General features: G+C 51.2%; 1 protein-coding gene across 2 annotated transcripts; it reads left to right on the top strand.

Moving 5' to 3' along the window:
• Positions 1 to 13156: 13156 nt before the first annotated feature.
• On the top strand, positions 13157 to 21402 carry Dcaf15 (DDB1 and CUL4 associated factor 15). Of its 2 annotated transcripts, none has more exons than XM_051168542.1 (13): positions 13157 to 13288; positions 14911 to 15008; positions 15096 to 15231; positions 15739 to 15845; positions 15939 to 16075; positions 16161 to 16331; positions 18603 to 19037; positions 19124 to 19215; positions 19304 to 19432; positions 19508 to 19593; positions 19740 to 19844; positions 19920 to 20035; positions 20265 to 21402. In XM_051168542.1, exons 1-13 carry the CDS (start codon positions 13157 to 13159, stop codon positions 20318 to 20320), a joined length of 1800 nt encoding a protein of 599 aa, XP_051024499.1. In that variant the 3' UTR covers positions 20321 to 21402. The 2 variants fall into 2 exon arrangements, with proteins under 2 accessions (XP_051024499.1, XP_051024500.1); XM_051168543.1 differs by lacking the exon at positions 13157 to 13288 and adding an exon at positions 13731 to 14459.
• The last annotated feature ends 62 nt before the right edge of the window (positions 21403 to 21464 follow it).

The raw sequence follows: 21464 nt of genomic DNA, 5'->3' as shown, positions 1-21464 counted from the left end.
GCACTTGCGGGGCAGAGGCAGGCTGAAATCTGTGAGTTCGAGGCCAGCCTGGTCTATAAAGAGTCCAGGTCAGCCAGGGCTACACAGAGAAACCCTGTCTCAAAAAACGAAACAAACCAAAACCAAAACAAACAAACAAATACAAGCAAACCCAACAAGAACAACAAAACCAGGTTGGCAACATGGTTCAGTAGGCAAAGGCACTTACTGTCAAGCCTGACAATTTGAGTTCAATTCTAGGCCCACACATAGTGAAAGAGACAACCAAGTTCTACAGGTTGGCCTTGAACCTCCTCCACACGAGCACAATGGAGCATATGCACGCATACTTATATACGCATATAGTAGTAAAATAATAAATAAAACAACATTTGGGCGTGGTGGCACACGCCTTTAATCCCAGCACTCGGGAGGCAGAGGCTGGAGGATCGCTGTGAGTTCGAGGCCAGCCTGGTCTACAAAGTAAGTCCAGGATGGCCAAGGCTATACAGAGAAACCCTGTCTCAAAAAAAAAACCAAAAAACAAAAACAAAAAAACAAAAAAAAAACAACATTTGGGCGTGGTGGCGCACGCCTTTAAATCCCAGCACTCGGGAGGCAGAGGCTGGCAGATCGCTGTGAGTTCGAGGCCAGCCTGGTCTACAAAGTAAGTCCAGGATGGCCAAGGCTACACAGAGAAACCCTGTCTCAAAAAAAAAAAAACAAAAAACAAAAAAACAACATTTGGGCGTGGTGGCGCACGCCTTTAAATCCCAGCACTCAGGAGGCAGAGGCAGGCGGATCGCTGTGAGTTCGAGGCCAGCCTGGTCTACAAAGTGAGTCCAGGATGGCCAAGGCTACATAGAGAAACCCTGTCTCGAAAAACCAAACAAAAAAACCAAAAAAACCAAACCAACATTTGGTTTTTCAAAACAGGGTTTCTCTGTGTAGCCTTGGCTGTCCTGAAACTTCCTTTTCACACCGTACTGGCCTTGAATTCACTGAGATCCTCGCGCTTCTGTTGAGCTTTGGTTGAGAGCTGTGTGCCACATTAAGTTCTAATGCATAGTAGAAAGACAACAAGAGAAAAGGGAGTCTGGATACCCAGGGTACCTGACCAGTTTTTGTGAGTAAAACATTCATGGCCACCAGGGAAAATAACCCTGTTTCCTAGAGGCCTCTTACAATTCCCAACAACTTTCAACATTGGCACTAGAAAGCAAGGCTGCATACGTGCACACACATGTGAATGCATGTGTATGGGTGTGTGTGTAGTTTGAATGAGAATGGCCCCCTTAGGCTCGTATGTTTGAATATTTGGACCTCAGTTGGTGGAACTGTTTGGGAAGGATTAGGAGGTGTGGCTGTGATGGAGGAGGTGTGTCACTGGGGGTGGACTCTGAGATTCTAAAATACTCAGTCCTCTATGCCTCCTGTTTATAGGTCAAGATGTGAGCCCTCAACTCCTACTCCATCTGCCTGCTACCATGTCTTTGCTCTGCCAACTTTGACTCTAACACACTGAAACCGTAAGCACAACAAAAACAAAAACAAAAACAAACCTCTCTATGAATTGGTCATAGTATCTTATCACAGTAATAGAAAATAAACTGAAACTGGTGCACCCCTTTAATCCCAGCACTTGGGAGGCAGAGGCAGGAGGATCTCTGTGAGTTCGAGGCCAGCCTGCTCTGCAAAGTGAGTCCAGGACAGCCAGGGCTACACAGAAAAACCCTGTAGGAATGCATGTGTGTGTTGTAGGGGGGATGTGTGTGTCTGTTCATGTGTGTAGAAATGTGTTTACGTGATAGTAGGCATGTGTGTACTCATGTGTGTGTGTGTACATGCACATGTGTGTGGGAGTATGCAAGAGTTGGGGGTAGGAAAAAGGTGAAGCCCTGAGTGAATGTGTATTATTTGAGAGGGGTACAGCAATGTCAGGGACCTCAGCGCCTCAGCCAGGGGAGGGGCAGCCCCCTTCCCAGGCGATGGGGAGAGGGACGGCAGAGACTTCCTGCAGTCCAAGTGCAAATGCTGACAGTTTGTGCAGAAAGTGTCCACTGTGATTTTCTCCTCCAACCTTGGCAGCCTGAAGGCTGCTTTCCAACAGAGCCTGTTCCTAAGGAGATTGCTGGCCTCCTTGTTCAGCCATCCGAGAGCGTGGACCTTTTGACATCAGCTTCTCCATGTCTGTGTCTCTGTCTCTTCACTCCATTGCCACCCAGAGGTCAGTCCCTGGAGCCAGGCAGGACATGGTGTGTGTGTGTGTGTGTGTGTGTGTGTGTGTGTGTGTGTGTGTATGTGTTTGTGTACATATACATATGTATATATATTGTTTTATAAAATTATCTGTATTATCTGTAGGCCCAGCTAGCAATCAAGACACAGACACTTGTTATATGTTAAAATAGCCTTAGTTAACCTGGGGCAGGGCAGATGTCAATCCTCTAAACTACTTTCCATAGTGGGACAGGCATGGGATCCCTGCCTCAATCCCATGCCAGCTGCTTCCAATAACTTCTATCAAGCTACCTCCCATCCATAATCCCAAATACTTGTTAATGTTCTTCATCTGGGCTGGATTCTCCATCCACGCCAGCGGCCATGTGCTTCTCCTCCAGCTAACCCATGGCGGCCTTCCTCTCTTCACTTCAGGTCTCTCTCCTTTCTCCTTGTGGCGGTCTCTCTTTTCTTCTTCCCAGGATTCCTCTCTCTCTAAGTCCCACCTATCTCCTGCCCTGCCCAGGTGAGATGGCTTTTTATTAAGCAAAAGGTGGGTCACACAGACAGCAAGCAGTAATTAGCATCAAAATACACCAGGTCATCCTCCAACATATATTTGTTATACATATGGGTAGGCATGCATGTGGTTATGTATGTATGTAGGCATATATCTAGGGGCATACATGCACAAATGTCTGTGTGTGCACACATGTGTACAACTAGAGTGTGTGTACACATGCATGTGGAAGCTAAATGTCAACCTCAACTGTCATTTCTCAGGCGACAAGGTCTCATCATTGGCCTGGAGCTCACTGACTAAGCAAGAGTGGTCAACCAGTGAGCCCCAGGGATCCATGTGTCTCTGCCTTTTCGGCGCTAGGCTGACAGATTTGAACCATCACACCTGGCTTTTTTTTACATGATTTGAAGACTGAACTCAGGTCTTTGTGTTTGCATGGGTTTTGACTACTGAGCTGCTCCCAGCCACAGAGCCACAAAGCCACCGAGCCACAAGCCACGTTCCAAGTCCCACAAAAGCAACCTGACAGTTTGGGAGTCACGTGGCAAAAATCAGGAGAACCCATCACACCTACACCCAGTATCTCTATGCTGCAGCCGCGTATTTTTAATGATATACTGAGGGTGTATCTTTTTGATAATTAGGATACATTTCGTTTGTTTTTATTTTTTGAGACAGGGTTTCTCTGTGTAGCCTTGGCTGTCCTGGACTCACTTTGTAAACCAGGCTGGCCTCGAACTCACAAAGTGCTAGGGATTATGGACACGAAGGCCACCACACTGGGTTTAGGATACATTTTTAATTCGGATATTCCCATGGGGATGCTACTGTGCTTCTGACTTGCAAAGAACACATCTAAAGAAGGCTGCAGCCCTGGAGTGCACAGCACGGCTCCATTGCTGTGCACTGTAAGGATGGCTTATGACCTCATTGATACCCAGTGACTGAGATGTGCTCAATACAGTGTTAACTCAATTAGATTCAATTTATGACAGATTTGTCTGGACACAATCCCAAAGCAAGGCAAACTACTCATGTGAGTATGTGTGTACATGTGTGTGGGCATGCGTGTGTGTGCGCGCGTGTGTGCGCACATACATCGATGGTGGTTCTGGCGACCCCACCAGCCTCATGCAGTACAGGCAAGTGCTCTACCACTGAGATGCACCCTATCCCAGCGAGGCTGTTTTGTACGGCACTTGGGTTGTTACACACCAATGATCCTGGGAGATATTTAAGAAAAAAATCCGGCCAAGCCAGCCAGGGAGTGGCTTCTGGTGCAGTTCCTTGTGTTCCTGCCCTGACTTCCAACAGTGATGGCTGGGTGTGACCTACCTAAGAGTTGTAAGGTGAAATAACCCTTTCCTCCCCAAGCTGCTTTTGGCATTGGTGTTTATCACAGCAACAGAAACCTGGATCAATGACTGATCAGAGTACATGTAACAATGGGTGTGGTGGCGCACACCTTTAATCCCAGCACTCAGGAGGCAGAGGCAGGTGGATTGCTGTGAGTTCGAGGCCAGCCTGGTCTACAAAGCGAGTCCAGGACAGCCAAGGCTACACAGAGAAACCCTGTCTCAAAAAAAAAAAAAAAGGAAAAGAAAAGAAAAAAAGAAAAAAGAAAAGAGAGGAAGGAAGGCAGGAAGGAAGGAAGAAAATACATATTCTTGCACCTAGCATTGAGAAATATGGCAGTCTTGTAAGACTAAGCCCTCAGCTGGTGGGACATGGTGCTGACTCCAAGCAGATTGTGTTATAAGTAGGTTATAGATAAGAACTTGAATTATAAGGAACCTAATAGCTTAGTGTGCACTCTGCGTCAGATACAGGTAGAATTTATGCTTTAAGATCTCATGTGCTAAAAATTCTTTCAACGTTAGCCAGGCTTGGTGGCACTCAGGAGGCTGAGGCAGGCAGATCTCTGTGAGTTTGTCAGCCTGGTCTACAGAGTGAGTTCTGGGACTGCCAGGGCCACACAGAGAAACTCAGCAGGGAACAACAAAAAACAAAAAGGAAACAAACAAAAGATGCCCAATTCGATAGCCCTGGGCCACGGTGCACATTGTATCTGTAAATTGTCACCTGCTGCTTGAGCTGTTTCCGGTCTCAAGGCTGACACTCCTAACTCAGACCCAAAACATTTCTGTGTGAAGCATCCTCAACGGCCACTTCTTTGGGAACCGGCTGCCTTCTTGCCCCAACTCTGCGACTGCAAGGAGAGAACAAGAAACGAGCCCAGGAGTTCAGTGCTCGTGAGAACATCTGGAAGATGAACCATTCCCAACAGTGGCGATGACTGTTCATACCGTTCATCCCATAATACAAAAGTGCCTGAGTGGGCAAAGAAGCTGCGAGTTCAGCCGCAGGAAGCACAGTCATGGAGAGAAGGCTTGCTCGGAGACCCCACCCACCCACCCGCCCATCCGTAGGAGCACACCGTCAAGCAGACCCATCATTAGATTTACTTAGAGCACTGCTTGTACCGCTCCTTTCCAAGCTTTGCTTCCTCCATGAAACAGAACGACTGGAGGAAATAGCTGAAACTGTAGGCCTTTGCTGTTAACCACCTGACTGCCAAACCGCACATCTTTTTTTTTTTTTTTTTTTTAGTTTTTGAGACAGGGTTTCTCTGTGTAGCCTTGGCTATCCTGGACTCGCTTTGTAGACCAGGCTGGCCTTGAACTCACAGCGATCCGCCTGCCTCTGCCTCCCGAGTGCTGGGATTAAAGGCGTGCGCCACCACGCCCGGCTCAAACCGTACATCTTAAAAGCTTACACAGAAGCTTGTCACGAGGGATGCTCTTCAAGAGGACGCGGGTTGGATTCCCAGCACCCACATGGCAGCTCATAACTGTTACTCTTGTTATAGAGGACTCGACACCCTCACTGAGACAACGTGCAGTCAAGGCACCAATGTACATAAAGATAAAAATAAATTAACAATAATTTTAAAAAGCTTGTGACAAATGCCTTTAAAGAGAAAAAGCAGACCGTCACATATGATTCCATAAAACTCTCTCTTGCTTGCTTGCTTGCCCCAACTTGTGGTTTTAGAGTATAAATTGAGAATGCAAACTGAACCAAGGACACGGCCTTTCAGGAGCTGGCCTAGCTTTGGTCCACCGGTGTCAGGATGCCTATTCCAGAAAAATTCCCACAGCACATCCCTCTACCCACTCACCCACCCATCCATCCACACATCCATCCACCCACCCATCCACCCATCCACCCACCCACCCATCCACCCACTCATCCATCCATCCACCCACCCATTCATCCATCCACCCATTCATCCACCTACCCACCCACCCACCCATCCATACATCAATCCACCCATTCAACCATCCACCCATCCACACACCCACACACCCACCCATCCATCCACCCACCCATCCACCCACCCATCCCCCACCCATCCATCCACCCACCTACCCACCCACCCATCCACCCACCCACCCATCCATCCATCCACCCATCTACCCACCCACCCATCTATCCATCCACCCATCCATCCACCCACCCATCCACCCACCCACCCATCCATCCATCCACCCATCCACCCACCCATCCATCAACCCACCCACCCATCCATCCACCCACCCATCCATCCACCCACCCACCCATCCATCCATCCACCCATCCACCCACCCATCCATCAACCCACCCACCCACCCATCCACCCACCCACCCACCCACCCACCCACCCATCCACCCATCCACCCACCCATCCATCCATCCACTCATCCATCCATCCACCCACCCACCCATCCATTTACCCATCCACCCACCCACCCATCCACCCACCCACCCATCCATCCACCCATCCACCCACCCATCCACCCATCCACCCACCCACCCATCCACCCACCCACCCACCCATCCACCCATCCACCCACCCACCCACCCACCCACCCATCCATCCATCCACCCACCCACCCATCCACCCATCCACCCACCCACCCATCCCCCCACCCACCCACCACCCGTCCATCCATCTTCCTACTTGTCTGTCATCTGTCTATTATCAGGTTAACACCACGTGCTAGTTATTACTCCACTATGACTTAGTGAACTCACTTATACAAAGGCCGGAGCCAGATGCTCTTGGATGCCAGAACTGCCATCTAAGCCAACCTCTAGGTAGGAGTTGGTGCCTTTCATTTGGATTTCAGAGGTCGAATGGTTTTTGTTTTTGTTTTTGGTCTGCCTTTGAACTCACTATGTAGACCAGGCTAGGCTCTTCCTGTCTCTACCTCCTATGCTGGAATTAAGGGTGTGCATCACCATGCCCAACAGCCCCCAAGTTTTTATTTGGAAAGCAGTTCACATTTATCTAAGATTTGCAAAGATGTTGAGGAGCGTTCTTGTACTGAATGAGGTGGGTATCACACGTAATCCCAGCCCTTGGAAGGCTGAGACAGGAGGATGACTGTTAGTTTGAGTCTCAGGAAAGAAAGGGTTGGGGATAGAAAACCCTTTTGTGGTGTGTGTGTGTGTGTGTGTGTGTGTGTGTGTGTGTGTGTGTGTGTGTTATGGATGTATTCACACCTGGAGATTGCTGGGTGTCATTTTCTAAAGTGCATATCCATATTCTCTCAGACACGGTTTCTCACCGAACCAAAAGCTAGCCAATCCAGTAGACTCCCAGCATCTGCACATGCTTGACCCCCAACACTAATGTTACAGGCATGCACAGCCATTCCTGGCTTTTTACATGAATGCTGAGGACTCAAACTCAGGTCCCCATGCCTTTGTAGCAAGCTCCCTTATCTCTGAGGCACCCAAAAGAGCTGTACTCATCACTGTTCCTGTCAGCTCACTGTTAGTGTGACCAGCCAAGGACCCGGACACCAAAGCGAGACAGACTGCTTAGCATCGCAGGGGGCTGTTTGTGCCTCTACTTTGGAAGTAGAGGCAAGGCGCTCAGAAGTTCAAAGCCAGCCTTGGCTTCACAGTGAGGTGAAGGGCAGCCTGAGATATGTAACACGGTCTCAAAACACTAAACCCAAGCAGTTCAGAGGGGCCAATGCCTGTAATTCCAGCACTCGGAAGTGGAATCAGAAGAATCAGAAGTCACCATCAAAAGCCCCAAACCACCAGGTGGTGGTGGCACACGCCTTTAACCCCAGCACTCGGGAGGCAGAGGCAGGCGGATCTTTGTGAGTTCAAAGCCAGCCTGGTCTACAGAGCAAGTTCCAGGACAGCCAGGGCTACACGGAGAAACTCTGTCCAGAAAAACCAAATAAATAAATAAATAAATAAATAAATAAATAAATAAATAAGCCCCAACCAAAACAATAAAACCTGGAGAGACTACCTGTACCCATGAGGGGGGTCTCTGTGACCTTCACAGAGTGAGGAGCTGTAGATGATAAGAAGACAGTTCAACACACAACTCAGTAGCCAGTGTTGCTTCAAACTTTGGAAGTTTGACCCCCAAGTGGTTTATTTTAGGCTTTTTCAAGCGCAGGACCATCTAGCAAAAACGATTCTCGTGATGCTTGACGCAATCCCGAATGCACAGCGATGCACACTTAAATCTCTCTATGAGGAACGGAGGAAGCTAAATACAGATCAGATGTGACAACATCAAAATTCTTTGTAAAATGTGACGCCTTCCATAAAGATAGGTTCTACAGAGTGACTGCGGAAAACAAGTTTACATGAAGAGTCTGAGCCGGGCTGTAGTGGCGCACGCCTTTACTGCCAGCACTCGGGAGGCAGAGGCAGGTGGATCGCTGTGAGTTCGAGGCCAACCTGGTCTACAAAAAGCGAGTCAAGGCTACACAGAGAAACCCTGTCTTGAAAACCAAACAAACAAAAAAGAGTCTGGAGGAGGGTCCCGTGCTGGACCATCTCTGGCCACACAGATTGCGCAAAGGCACTAGACCGGAAAGCCTGTCTGCTCCAACCTTTCGGGTGGAGAACAGGTTTTCATTCCTTCCCTTGAAGGAACAACCATGTGTGCTTAACCTTCCAGATTCTTCTGGTGCCTGTCTGTGAGCACAGGGACTTCTTTGCCTCTCACAGACCCCTGTTGTTTGGGTTAGAAAGATGGGTGTATAAATGGATCAGAGCAAAAGTGACTTCCTCCCGGATGGGGTGCCAATGATCCTTTTAAGCTAAAATAAAAGACCGAGGCTCATCCCTGAAGCTAGGACTCCCACGCCTATAATAGCTGTCCAGTGTGGTTTTCTGCGGAACTCTGCAGCAGAGAGCCACAAGCATCACTTTCCAGCAGATATGGTGGCTACAACTCAAGCTGGCCTCTAGTGTATCATGCCAAGTGTGCACAGTCACCCAGCTTCCCCTGTTGGCATCTTGCACAACCATGGAGCTTTGCCACTTCCAGGGTATCCCTGGCAACCACGGGACCACATTCACCAAGCCACAGACTGCATTTCAGTGTCACCAAGTTTCACTCTGATGTCCTTTCTCTGGCCCAGAATCCCATCCAGAACAGGGTCTTATTGCTTGGTGACAATCTATATAGCTTTATTCAGTTTCATGTCTTTGACACCCTGGAAATTCAATGTTCAAATGTTTTATTATACACACACACACACACACACACACACACACACACACACACACACACATAATATGTATATGCATGTGCGTACGGGCAGGCATACCCTATGATGGAGCACATGAGGAGAGCAGAAGAGAACTTTTAGGAGTCAGTTCATCCTTTCTACCATGTGTATTTTGGAGATTAAACTCAAGTCATCACAGTTGGCAGCAGGCACCTCTGCTCAGTGAGCCTAACCCCACCCACACTTTGAGACAGAATTTGGGCATGTTGCCCAGGTTAGCCTTGTCTCTCCAGCACAGGGACTGTAAGCCGTGCCAGGCTTTTATGAACATGGGGTCCAGGAAATCAAGCTCAGGTCTTCGTGTTTGCAAGGTCAGCATTTAAAATTAATTAATTTATGATTGAGCTGTCACCCTAGACCTGATTTGTTGTTGTTTGGTTAGTTTTTTGTTTTGTTTTGTTTTGTTTTTGAGACAGGATCTCTCTTATAGACCTGGCTGTCCTGGACTCACTTTATAGACCCATGCTGGCCTCAAACTCACAAAGATCCACCTGCCTCTGCTTCCCTAATGCTAGGATTAAAGGTGTGCGCCACCATGCCCGGCTCTGTTTTAGCCTCTTAAATGCTGAGATTTCAGGCCTATGCCACCATACTCAGACTCTGCTCATTTTTGATTTATTATTTTTTACAGTGTTCTCGAATAAGGAACAAATAAATATCGGGTGTGTTTTCAGGGTTAGACTGTATAGAATTTAGGGACAATATCAGAGGGGTAAAGTGTTCTCAGAAGCCAAGTGTAGTGGCTTGTATCTACCATTCTAGCACTGGAGAGGCCAAGCAGGAGGGCTCAGAGTTGACATCCAGCCTTACGCAGCAAGACCCTTTCTAAGAAAAAAAGAAAAAAGAAAAAAGAAAGAAAGAAAGAAAAGAAAAAAGCTGGGAGGCTGAGGCAGGTAGATCTCTGTATTTCAAGTTAAACCTGGTCTACGTAGAAAGTTCTAGAGCAGCCAAGGCTACATAATGAGGCCCTAAAATACAGATAGGGGGTGCTTGCCATATGAACCTGATGAGTGACCTCGGTACAGGAATCAGCTAGGCTTGGTGGTGCATATCTTTAATCCAGCACTCAGGAAGCAGAGGCAGGCAGATCTCTGAGTTTGTAGTCAGCCTGGTCTACAGAGTGAACTCCAGGATAGCCAGAGCTATGTGGAGAGACCTTGTTTCAAAATAAAATGAAATGAAATAAAAATACTAAAAATAAAAGACCTAAGAGTCCAAGATTGAAGGAGAGACCCAATCATGAATGTTGCTCTCTGGTTTCCACCAGTATGGTGTCCTTGCGTGCACACACACACACACACACACACACACACACACACACACACACCAATTACAAAGAACGGGGTGGGGGCAAACCCAAAAAGGTGTTTTTTCTCGGACTCATCATATGTCATGCAACATGGCTTTCAGCTGATGGCTTTGACCTTTGTTTCTTGGTTAAGGAGCTTTCTGCCAGGTCAGTTTTTTTTTTTTTTTTTTTCTTCCCTCCAGTTTGTTTGCTTGCTTTCTATCTATCTATCTATCTATCTATCTATCTATCTATCTATCTATCTATCTACACAGTCTCACCATGTAGCTCTGGTAGGCCTGGGACTCTATAGCCTAGAACTCACAGAGATCTGCCTGCCTCTGCCTCCCTAGTGCTAGGATTGAATGTAGGCAGCACAACCCACGTCCAGCTTCCCTTGTCACTCTGCAAAGAGACTAATCTACTCCCCACACCAGGGAGGAAGTAAGCCCCGCCTCCTGCAGGAAGCAGAGGGTCAACAAAGCCAGATTCCTCCACAAAGCTTCATTCCCAACTTCAGCATCCTTGGGTTGCTCTGGCTTCTTAGCAGAAATCACAGGCTCCAGGCTCAGAGAAAGGCTCAGGAGGCAGCGGCTCTCTTTCTGAGTTTGAGGCCTGCTTGGTCAAATAGCAAGCTCCAGGTCAGCAAAGTCTATATAGTGAGACTCTGTCTAAAAAAAAAAAAGTAACCAAAACTAAAAAAACAAAACAAAACAAAAAAACCCATCCCCAAATAAGGTGGAGAATGATAAACCAATGTTGACCTCTGGTCTCTGCATACACACTCATGGACAAAGTTCATTGCACACATGTGAACGCACGATCATACATGCGCGCGCGCGCACACACACACACACACACACGCACACGTGTAAAAATGCATGTACAAACATGCTCTGTCTGTTTGCTCACCTTTTCTGTCTTGACTATTCCTACCCTCGCCCGTTAGTTTCTCATTCGGCTGAGGGTGGGTGTGCACACGCAGGGTGACTTGGTTCCTCATGCTGGAGGGCTGTTAGTGAGCACACTGGTCTTTAAGATGAAATCACTTAGTCAGAGGATCTCAGCACAAGTCCCCGTCACTATACATCACTGCCTGCTCTGTAGTAGCAGTCTTTTTTGTTTTTTGAGACAGGGTTTCTCTGTGTAGCCTTGACTGACCTAGACTCACTCTGTAGACCGGGCTGGCCTTGAACTCACGGCGATCCATGCCTGCCCCTGCCTCTGCCTCTGCCTCCTGAGTGCTGGGATTAAAGGCATGCGCCACCATGCTGGGCTTGTAGTAGCAGTCTTGAAAGTCTCTCTCTCTCTCCCTTTTTTTTTTTTTTGGTTTTTTGAGACAGGGTCCCTCTGTGTAGCCTTGGATGTCCTGGACTCACTTTGTAGACCAGGCTGGCCTCGTTGAAACTTTCTTGAAACCTTTGTCTTTGCTGGAATGGTCTTGCTTCTCCCCGAAATGAGCAGCTTCCCAGCTGCCATTCTACCCGTACCTGGACAGGTAACTATTTGCTTCTTTACGCCCTGTGCTGTTAGCTGAGTTCTCCATAAACCGAATGGAGTATCCTGCCTCCTCTGTGACTGTAGTAATAGCTGCCAGAAGCCTTGGTACACCAGTGTCTTCAAGTGGGCTCACTTTAATGCCTGTGTCACGTGTAAAACAAAGGCTTTACTCTAAGACCGTTGAGGAGGTTGAGTGAATGCACGCGAAACTGGTGCAGGAAGCAGACCTGTCCAGTGTATTAGCATCATTAGTGTGGTAGGCTTAACAGGCCTTCCACAAGGTGGTGCAAACTCAGAACCATGCCTGACCCCTGAAAAGCAATTTTTAAAAACAGCATGATATTTGACCGATGCTATCACTGTCTTCATCGTCTGGAAGATGGTTTGTTGTTGTTGTTGTTGTTTTGTTTTTGTTTTTGTTTTTCGAGACAGGGTTTCTCTGTGCATCCCTGGCCGTCCTAGAATTCTATTTTTAGACCAGGCTGGCCTAGAACTCAGAGATCCCCCTGCCTCTGCCTCCTGAGTGCTGGGATTAAAGGTGTGCGCCAGCACGCCCGGCTTGGAAGATGTCTGAATATGAACTATTCTTCTTTCCCCACGGGCTAGGGATGCTCCTCAGGCTTTCCTCAGGCCTCTGCACTCCCAGCCTGAGCCAGAGTCAGGGCTGAGGATTCTGGCCCTTGTGGACCACAGGTTCCTATCGCCCCGCCCACAGGACGGCCAGTGGTCTCCACGGAAACCCACTCAGGGGCGTGTCAACGTCACGCCTGACAGGAATCTTCGCCTATTCTGTTAAAGTTTTCTGGCAGAGTAGCGCCAGAATGGCTCCTGAATGGTTTATCCTTAATGAAGGGCGGGAATAAGCGGGAGCTACCATATCTACCAACCAAAATCCGAGTTAGCTTTGATGGACAGGTGTAGCGGGAAGAGAGCAGGAATGCCGGCTGTCACCCAACCGACCGGCCGCTGTGAGAAGAAAAGGCCAATCAGAAAGCGTCGAGGGCGGGGCTAAGGGGCCGGTTGCTCCGGAAGTGGAGGGAGGGGGTGAAAATGGCGCCCAGCTCGAAATCGGAGCGGAACAGCGGGAACGGGAGCGGCGGCGGCGGGCCTGGGGGAGCCGGGGGGAAGCGGACGGTGGGGAGGCGGCGGGAACACGTCCTCAAGCAGCTGGAGCGGGTCAAGGTGAGGCCTGGAGCCTGAGGCGAGCGCGCCCGGTTGTGAGGAGGAGGGGACCCGGGAGGCGGCCGAGGGAGGGCGGCGCGGCGAGGTGGGGGGGGGGGCCGGGAGGGGGCTGGGCGGGCCGGGCGGTGGGGATGGGGATGGGGCTGGGGCTGGCGTGGCTGATGCAGAGGCGCGGGGTTGGGATGGCGATGGTTGGTGACTTGGATGGAGCGAGCTAGGCGGGTCACCTGCAAGGGGCCCTTGGATCGAAGGCGCCTGGGCGAGATCGGCGAAGAAGGGGCTTGGGTGGAGGAGACCGGGGAGAAATCATGGAGGAAGCAACCGGGATGGAGGCAGCTGGGCGCGCTACTGTAGTGGCCGTCCGGGGAATCTGGAGGAAGGGGGAGACCTTGGCTTAGACCCATTTTTCAGAGCATTGCCTTTTATTGGAGCTCCCCTCCCCACCCCGCTCAGAGTCCCGGCTACCGGCTCTGGGCATCCTCTGTTTGATGCTTCCTCTCTCTGTACCAGCTCTGACCATCTCCGGAGTTGGGATCTCTGGGGTCTGCCTCACTCATTGAATGGAGGAGTGTTTCCTGAGCAGGGCGGGCAGGGTCTTCTCAGAGTGGAAGCCACTGATCAGGGCTCTGTCTCCCTTGTCAGAGGCCACCTGCAAGGGCGGGAACGCGAATGGTCTGTTAGGTGGGCGCCCGCGGAAGGAGAATGCCTACGCGCACTGCAAGTTGGGAAGTGGGTGAGGGCAACGCTGTGCCTCCACCTTTTAACCGGTGCTCCCGAGGCAAGGCTGTGGCTCTAGCCTAGACGCTCCCCGGGCAAGGGTTATATCCTCTCAGGAAGGCTTGGCTGACAGAACCATTCTCTTTATGGATTGCGATGAACTGAGGGCAAGGTGCCAGCCCTTTTCCGTGCAGCTCTTTTCCCAACTAGATGGCTATCTCTTGAAGGCGGGCCAAAACAGCTCCCCAGTGGTCAGCTTTATGCCTGTCAGTTTCCTAAGATCTTTCCTTGGTGATGTTTTAGGATATGACAGTTGGTTGGCAGGTAGCAGTTAATTAAGACGGGGGTTTGGTTAATAATGGATTGGAGGCAACTTGGGAATAGTGGTTCTTTAGGCTCTGGGGCCAATGGGATGGCGCCATAGGCACTGGCATTTGTCGCCAAACCTAATAATGTGAGTGTGATTCCCCAGGACCCACATATGTTTTCACCTCTATATGTGGGCTATAGTCTACACAGTAAATACATTCTGAAAAGAGAAATGGGAGCCCCTGTGGGTTCATGGGAACAGGCAAATAGATACACAGGCCCCCACATCCTTTACTCCTACTGTCTCATGGTCAGCTTTGAGGAAGGAGCCAAGCTGCCTAGTGAGGGGACCCTTCCACAGGGAGATGATGTGAGCCTTAGGCTGGGAGGACTCTGGGTCCAGAGAGGGCCATGGCTGGGATGTATATGGGTCCTTGGTGGGGTGGGGTGCTTTGTAAGGCCACTTGGCCTTGGTACCTCCATCTGCCTAGCAGTGGGCCTGTGGAGGCTGCTCAGCCTCTGCGGCTGGTAAGGAGGCTGGGCGGGGGGGTGCAGGGGGGTACTTGGCTGAAGAGCACTGCCTGTCTCCTCCCCAGATCAGCGGGCAGCTCTCACCTCGTCTTTTTCGGAAGCTGCCCCCCAGGGTGTGCGTGTCCCTCAAGAGCATCGTAGACGAGGATTTTCTGTATGCAGGGTGAGGCTGAGGCCAGGCGGGGTGGCTAGTGGGTCAGGGCTGCAAGCTTGTCCTCATCTGGCCCATTCTGCCCATTCTGCCCCACAGCCATATCTTTCTGGGATTTTCCAAGTGTGGCCGCTATGTCCTCTCCTATACCAGCAGCAGCGGGGACGACGACTTCTCCTTCTACATGTATCACCTCTACTGGTGGGAGTTCAACGTCCACAGCAAGCTCAAGCTGGTAGGACTAGGCCTTCCCTTCCGGGAGGCTCCGCACTGGGCTGACCCTTCGGCCAGCAGGAGTCAGCTGCTCTTGCACCCCTCAGCCTGTGTCCTGTGTTAAATGGCATGATGGGCCAGTGCAGTGACTCTTGTGGAGTTGCTGGGTTTTTAGCTTAAGCCAATAACTTTGTTTGGCTCAGGTGGCAGGCACAGCCTGTCTGACATCCTTGGTCTAGGCCGGGATGCAGATAGGTTTCTTAGATTCACACAGGTAGTCACAGTGGCTTTAGCATTTGTCCTTGACCGCTGCCCCAAGGTGGGTGCCATTTCAGTTTCTGTTGCGCATGGGCTTTGTCAGCCAGAGAGCAGGGAGGTAATTCAGTCTGTCAGGTTCCTTCCCGCTTGCAGGGAGGGCTGTCTTTGCTCAGGCCTTCCTGGGTCACTTGTGAGGAGAGCTCCGTTAGAGCCTGGTTCTGGCGTAGCTCTTCCATCCTCTGGTCACGCACTGATTGAGCATGCTGCTCAGGTCCGGCAGGTGCGCCTCTTCCAGGATGAGGAGATCTACAGTGACCTGTACCTGACTGTGTGTGAGTGGCCTAGCGACGCGTCCAAGGTCATCGTGTTTGGTTTCAAGTGAGACTGGGGGCAGGCAGGGTGGCCGTGGGGCGGGCAGGGTGGGCTGGTGGCCCCTAGATGGGCTGCAGGCTGAGGGTGTGCTTCCCCCAGCACCCGCTCAGCCAACGGCATGCTAATGAACATGATGATGAGTGACGAGAACCATCGTGACATCTACATCAGCACTGTGGCCGTGCCACCTCGGGGCCGCTGTGCTGCCTGCCAGGATGCCAGTCGTGCCCACCCAGGTGAGGCACCAGGGGTCCTGCAGGGGTACGGGGCTGCTGGACCACTGCCAAGGCATCAAGTGAGCTGTAGTGTGTCTTGCTGCAGGGGACCCAAGCGCACAGTGCCTGCGGCACGGCTTCATGTTGCACACCAAATATCAGGTGGTGTACCCCTTCCCCACCTTCCAGCCCGCCTTCCAGCTCAAGAAAGACCAGGTGGTGCTGCTCAACACCAGCTATTCCCTGGTGGCCTGCGCTGTCTCCGTCCACTCGGCAGGTAGGCCCAGCCCAGGTGGTCCCATTTCTAGCCAGAGGTCAGACCAGGAGACCTGACTCAGAGGGGTCCAGTCTCTCAAGGTTACATAGCCGGGAGGTGGGATGGCGGGCCTGTTCAGTGACTTCCTTCTAGCTACTTGAAGTGTAGCTTGTCAGCCCATGAGCTGCTTTAGCAGTGGTGGGCTAGAGGTTTTGAACCGGGCAGATGCTGGGGCTGCGCAGCACAGTGCCCTACTGACCACGTGCAGACTATTGCCTTCACAGCAAAAGGATGTAATGCAGTGCAGTTCATGTTGTTGTGTGGAAATGAGAGACCATGTTCCTACAGTGCTGATGGTGTGACAACGGCCCTGCTGTGACCTCTCCATGGCTAGTGTCACCCCATCACCCCTTAGAGCATAATTAGTACACTCAGTTGTCTCGCATCCTTGGTGTCAGGGAATACCAGTAACAAATTCCACAGTGTCTCTTTTGTTAGATAATGCCTAGGTAGCCCAGGCTAGCCTAGAACTCACCATATAGACCAGGTTGGCCTCAAGCTTACAAAGATCCCTGCCTGTGCCTCCTGAGTGCTAAAATTAACACCTGTCTCTTATGGTGTCTTTTTTTTTTTAGTTACATTTTAATTTTTATTACTTAAAGTTTTTTGTATGTCTGTGCATTTGTATGTGTGTGTACACATGCATGTGCCAGGGAAGTTAGGACAGCTTTCAGGAGTTTATTCTCTTATAGCATATGGATTCCAGGAATTTTGAACCCAGGTCTGAACACCTAATGATGGGCACTTTTACCTGCTAAGCCATTTCTCTGTGTCTTGATAGAGTCACATATTAGTAAGTAGGGTGATGTCACTGGTTGGCAAGGATTAGAGTGGGGTCCTGTGAGTCTGAGCCTGCATCTCTGCCCTGCTAGCCCTCTCCCTCTGAGAAGCTGGGGCTCATCAGGTGTGTGTTCAGCGGTGAGCCAGGGGCATCCTGGTGCCCTTCCCTGAGGTAGAAGAGGTCCAGGTCAGTGTCCTGTGGAACACCAGAGAGAGGTGACATACATATTACATCTGGACACAGACACAGGAGAGTGAGCTATAGCTGTGCACTACTTTTGGGATAAGCTAATAACATGTTTTGGTTTTAAGAGAGCTCAAAACTATACCCATTAAAATGGCTGCTCTGGGGCAGGAGAAGGAAGAGGCAAGGTGAAGTGCATGTGACCAAGCTGACCGGCAAAGGACAGGGAACCTAGTTCTCACACTCAGCTGGAGTTCTCCCTAGCCCTGCCTGGATACCTGGGTCACTGTGAGAGCAGTCCCTAGCCTTTACCAAGGCTGTGCCACCTGACTGTTGACCACGAGTCTCCCACAAGGGGCCCAAGAAGGACTGAGGACTCCAGGCCTGGGACCTGTATGAGCTTTGTCCCCAGCCTGGTGTCCTTTTCCCTCTTTCCTAAAAGTGCCCAGGATGGCTCTGTAGACAGTAGCCTCTCTGAGGGGCATAGTGTTGTTTACAAGGAGGGGTGTGGCCCTCCTTGGCTTGCTAGGCTCCTCTGCTACTCCCTACTTCCTCTAATAAATATGGCCTGTGTGCCTATGCTGGTCCAGTTGTGCAGATTCACTTGGTGGCTCTTACCTGTTGTCACTGCAGACTGTACTTTAAGGGCAAAGCTGTGTGCATTGCGTTTGCTGTGTCCTTTGTAGTAGCATTACGAATGTTCAAAGATGAGGTCTGAGCTCTAGCCTGGCACATGAAAGCCCTGGCCTCTACTCCCAGCTTTTTTCTTTAAAAAAATTTTTTTTTTAATTTTAATTTTATGTACATTTGGCTGTGAGCTGCCATGTGGGTGCTGGGAATTGAACCTGGGTCCTCTAGAAGACCAGCCATTGCTCTTAACCCCTGAGCCATATCTCCAATACCCCTCCCCCCATGAGCATCCTTTTTAAGATAGGATTCTTTGTGTACCTCTGGCTGTTCTAGAACTCACTCTGTAACCAGGCTGGCCTTGAACTCGCAAAGATCCACCTGCCTCTGCCTCAGTGCTGGGATTAAAGGCATGTGCCACCATGCTAGGCCCCAGGATCCTTTTAAAGGAAGTCTTAAATGAATACATGTCTGGACTATATGTGGTTTTTGAACTTATACCCTTCCAAAAGTTTCACACTGACTTGAGCACAGAAATGGCTCCTGGGGACTCCTTGGAGTGGCTTTCTAATCCAGGCTCTGAGGGAGGTCACAGTAGCTGTGACTTGTGGTAACATATGCAACCTTAATGCTTTTTGCAGAGGACAGCAGTTTCTGCCAAATCCTATACGACCACACAGCTTTGCCCCCGGCCCCGCCCAGCTCACCAGGACCTTGGAGCCCTGAAGCAGTCCCTGCCTTCTCCAGCCTCGGCCTTGAGGTGGTCTCAGCCAGGCCCTCTGGTGCCCCGGAGCCCTCCCCAGCCATTGCCAAGGCCAAGGAGTTTGTGGCTGACATCTTCCGCAGGGCCAAAGAGGCCAAGGGAAGTACCTTGGAGGAAACTCGGCTGCCCTCTGGTCTGGGGCCCTCAAGCAGCCGCTGCCGCCCATCCTCAGAGCCACCAGCCCCGAGTGGGGAAGTGGTGCCCAGGGACAGCCCTCCTGCTGCAGAGGCTTCTGCCCCGGAGCCTGGCTACATCAACTACACCAAGTTGCACTATGTGTTGCGGTCTGGGGAAGGGACAGAGCCTGAGGATGGTGAGAGGTCTTCCTGGGACAGACTCTGGGATGGGGCAGTCCCAAGACAACCTTTAGCCTGTTCTACCTTCTGCCTTCCTTCCCAGAATTTGAAGATGACAAGATCTCCCTGCCTTTTGTGGTGACTGACCTCCGTGGTCGCAACTTACGGCCCATGCGAGAGCGGACAGACATGCAGGTGGGTAGCCCTAGTGCAAGTCCTAGGTGACCCAGGATAGGGAGTGGTTAGCAGCGCCCTACCGTTAGCTCTCTGCCATCTGTCCCAGGGTCAGTACCTGACAGTGGAGCAGCTCACACTGGACTTCGAGTATGTCATCAATGAGGTCATCCGCCACGATGCCACCTGGGGTCACCAGTTCTGCTCTTTCAGTGACTATGACATAGTCATCCTGGAGGTGAGGCTAGGGCACAGTGGGAGGCTGGAGCCTTCCCACTGTAGGCTCTCTGTAACTGTCACTGCCTGCTCCCAGGTCTGCCCAGAAACCAACCAGGTCCTGATCAACATTGGTCTGCTGCTCCTGGCCTTCCCAGCCCCCACTGAGGAGGGCCAGCTCCGGTGAGTGGCAGGGCCATACACAGACCCTTCTCTGCACGGTGTAAAGGGTGAACAGATAAAACCTGGAATGCCCATGCTGTCACTGGTGTAGTGACAAGCCAGTGCAGGGACTCACTGGCCCACCTTCTTGTCCTCCACCACCGCAGACCAAAGACATATCACACCAGTCTCAAGGTGGCCTGGGACCTCAACACAGGCATCTTTGAGACAGTCAGCGTGGGGGACTTAACAGAGGTCAAAGGACAGACCAGGTAAGGCAAGGCTAGAGTGGGTTGCCAGGGAGTTGGCAGGGAAGCCTCCTCTTCACTCCTTTACCTGGGCCCCAGTGGCAGTGTCTGGAGCTCCTACCGGAAGAGCTGTGTGGACATGGTCATGAAATGGCTGGTACCAGAAAGCAGTGGCCGCTATGTGAACAGAATGACCAACGAGGCACTGCACAAAGGTAGGAACTGCCCTAGTGTCCTGGCTGGGCAGGACACCTGGTCTCATCCTGGATCCTAGGCATGCTGGATGAAAGGGGTGTCACAGGGTCTCAGTGGCATCCAGCTGTGGCTGGAGATGGGGGCAGGGAACCATCAGGGAGTTGTTTCTAGAACTTTCTGTGTCAGGCCACAGGAATTGGCTGCAGGACTGGACAAATGGCTCATGGTTCTGCATATCGTCCTCTGCAGGGTGCTCATTGAAGGTTTTGGCAGACAGTGAGCGGTACACTTGGATTGTGCTGTGAGGGCTGCACCGCCCTGGACCCTGACTCCAACTACCTCTGCGGGCTCAGGAGAGGACTGCCTTCCTGGGCTGGCCCTACAGGGGCCACAGTCGGCACTAGTGTTAGGTTGCGGGATGGGACTGGTGCAGCAGCCTCTGGTGGCCCAAAGTCTGGATGCGTCTTTATTTATGCCTATTTAAGTTGGGAAAGGGCAGAAAGGAGCCCCTCCAGCCAGGCCTGCCCCTGCAAAGCCCCGCCTGCTTCCTGTGCTCTGGCCCTTTCCTGGGCTGCAGGTGTATCCCTCCAGGGAGGCCCAGTGGTTCCAGCCTCCCTCACCTGGGGTGGGGACCCTGTGGCCACCTTGCCTTGTTCTTCATGTACTAAATGCTTTATTTCTGATCCTGGCTGGTGTCCCCTTTCTGTCCTCAGCGCACACCCCCCACCAACCCTGCCCCAGTCATCAGTAGACAAAGATCACAGCAGTATTTATTGTTTTAAGAAAGACTACAAAAAGGTAGAAAACAGCACACTAAACTACCACGCGCGTGGATACTTTCACCACTGGGAAGGGAGGCCCCATGGGGAGTGTGCAGGACCACCCCAAAAGCTTTAGCACGCGGAGCACACAAAATAGTGATTTCTATACGATAGGCCAGATTTTCCTTTTTTTTTTCCATAAACATCTATCACAGATTGAAGACACTGAGAAAACGGGAACGGATAAGGCCATGATGGTTGGAAAAAAACCCAACAAGTTACTGACTCCGCTCAAGCGGCACTCACTAATCACAATAGTTATGGGGGTAAGGGGGCACGGCACGGAGGAGAAGCATCTCTGGGAGCAGGTTTCGGTCACAAGCTGGTGGGGTGGAAGGCGCAGGGCGCGGCCTCAGGTCTGGAGCACCTGGCCCTGCAGCCAGCCCGGTGTTCCTCTTTGGAAGCTGGAGGCCGCGGGCCCTTCACAATAAGCCCCTCTCTGGGCTGCGGGGCCAGGAGAACCCAGCTCTGGAGAAGGTGCGACACCCACAGCTTTAATTGCACTTATACCAAGAAAGGGGAGCAGTGGGGCTGCTGCTGCTGCTGACAGTGGGGGGGGGTCCCAAGGTGCCGCCCACCTAGGCCTGCCCAGGCTCGGGGGTTGGGGGGGCTGCCCAGGCAGGCTGTG

The sequence above is a fragment of the Acomys russatus genome, chromosome 26 (assembly GCF_903995435.1).
Source record: "Acomys russatus chromosome 26, mAcoRus1.1, whole genome shotgun sequence".
In the NCBI taxonomy this organism is placed as follows: Eukaryota; Metazoa; Chordata; class Mammalia; order Rodentia; family Muridae; genus Acomys; species Acomys russatus.
Note: the sequence above shows the minus strand (reverse complement) of the source record. Positions and strands in the feature narration are given on the sequence as shown.

What these genes read in the sequence shown, in the direction of transcription:
- Dcaf15 (XM_051168542.1), top strand. Translation starts at nt 13,157, where the DNA reads ATGGCGCCCAGCTCGAAATCGGAGCGGAACAGCGGGAACGGGAGCGGC. An exon ending in TCCACAGCAAGCTCAAGCTG is followed by an intron (nt 15,232 to 15,738) that starts GTAGGACTAGGC and finishes CATGCTGCTCAG; the next exon opens with GTCCGGCAGGTGCGCCTCTT. An exon ending in AGGGACAGAGCCTGAGGATG is followed by an intron (nt 19,038 to 19,123) that starts GTGAGAGGTCTT and finishes CTTCCTTCCCAG; the next exon opens with AATTTGAAGATGACAAGATC.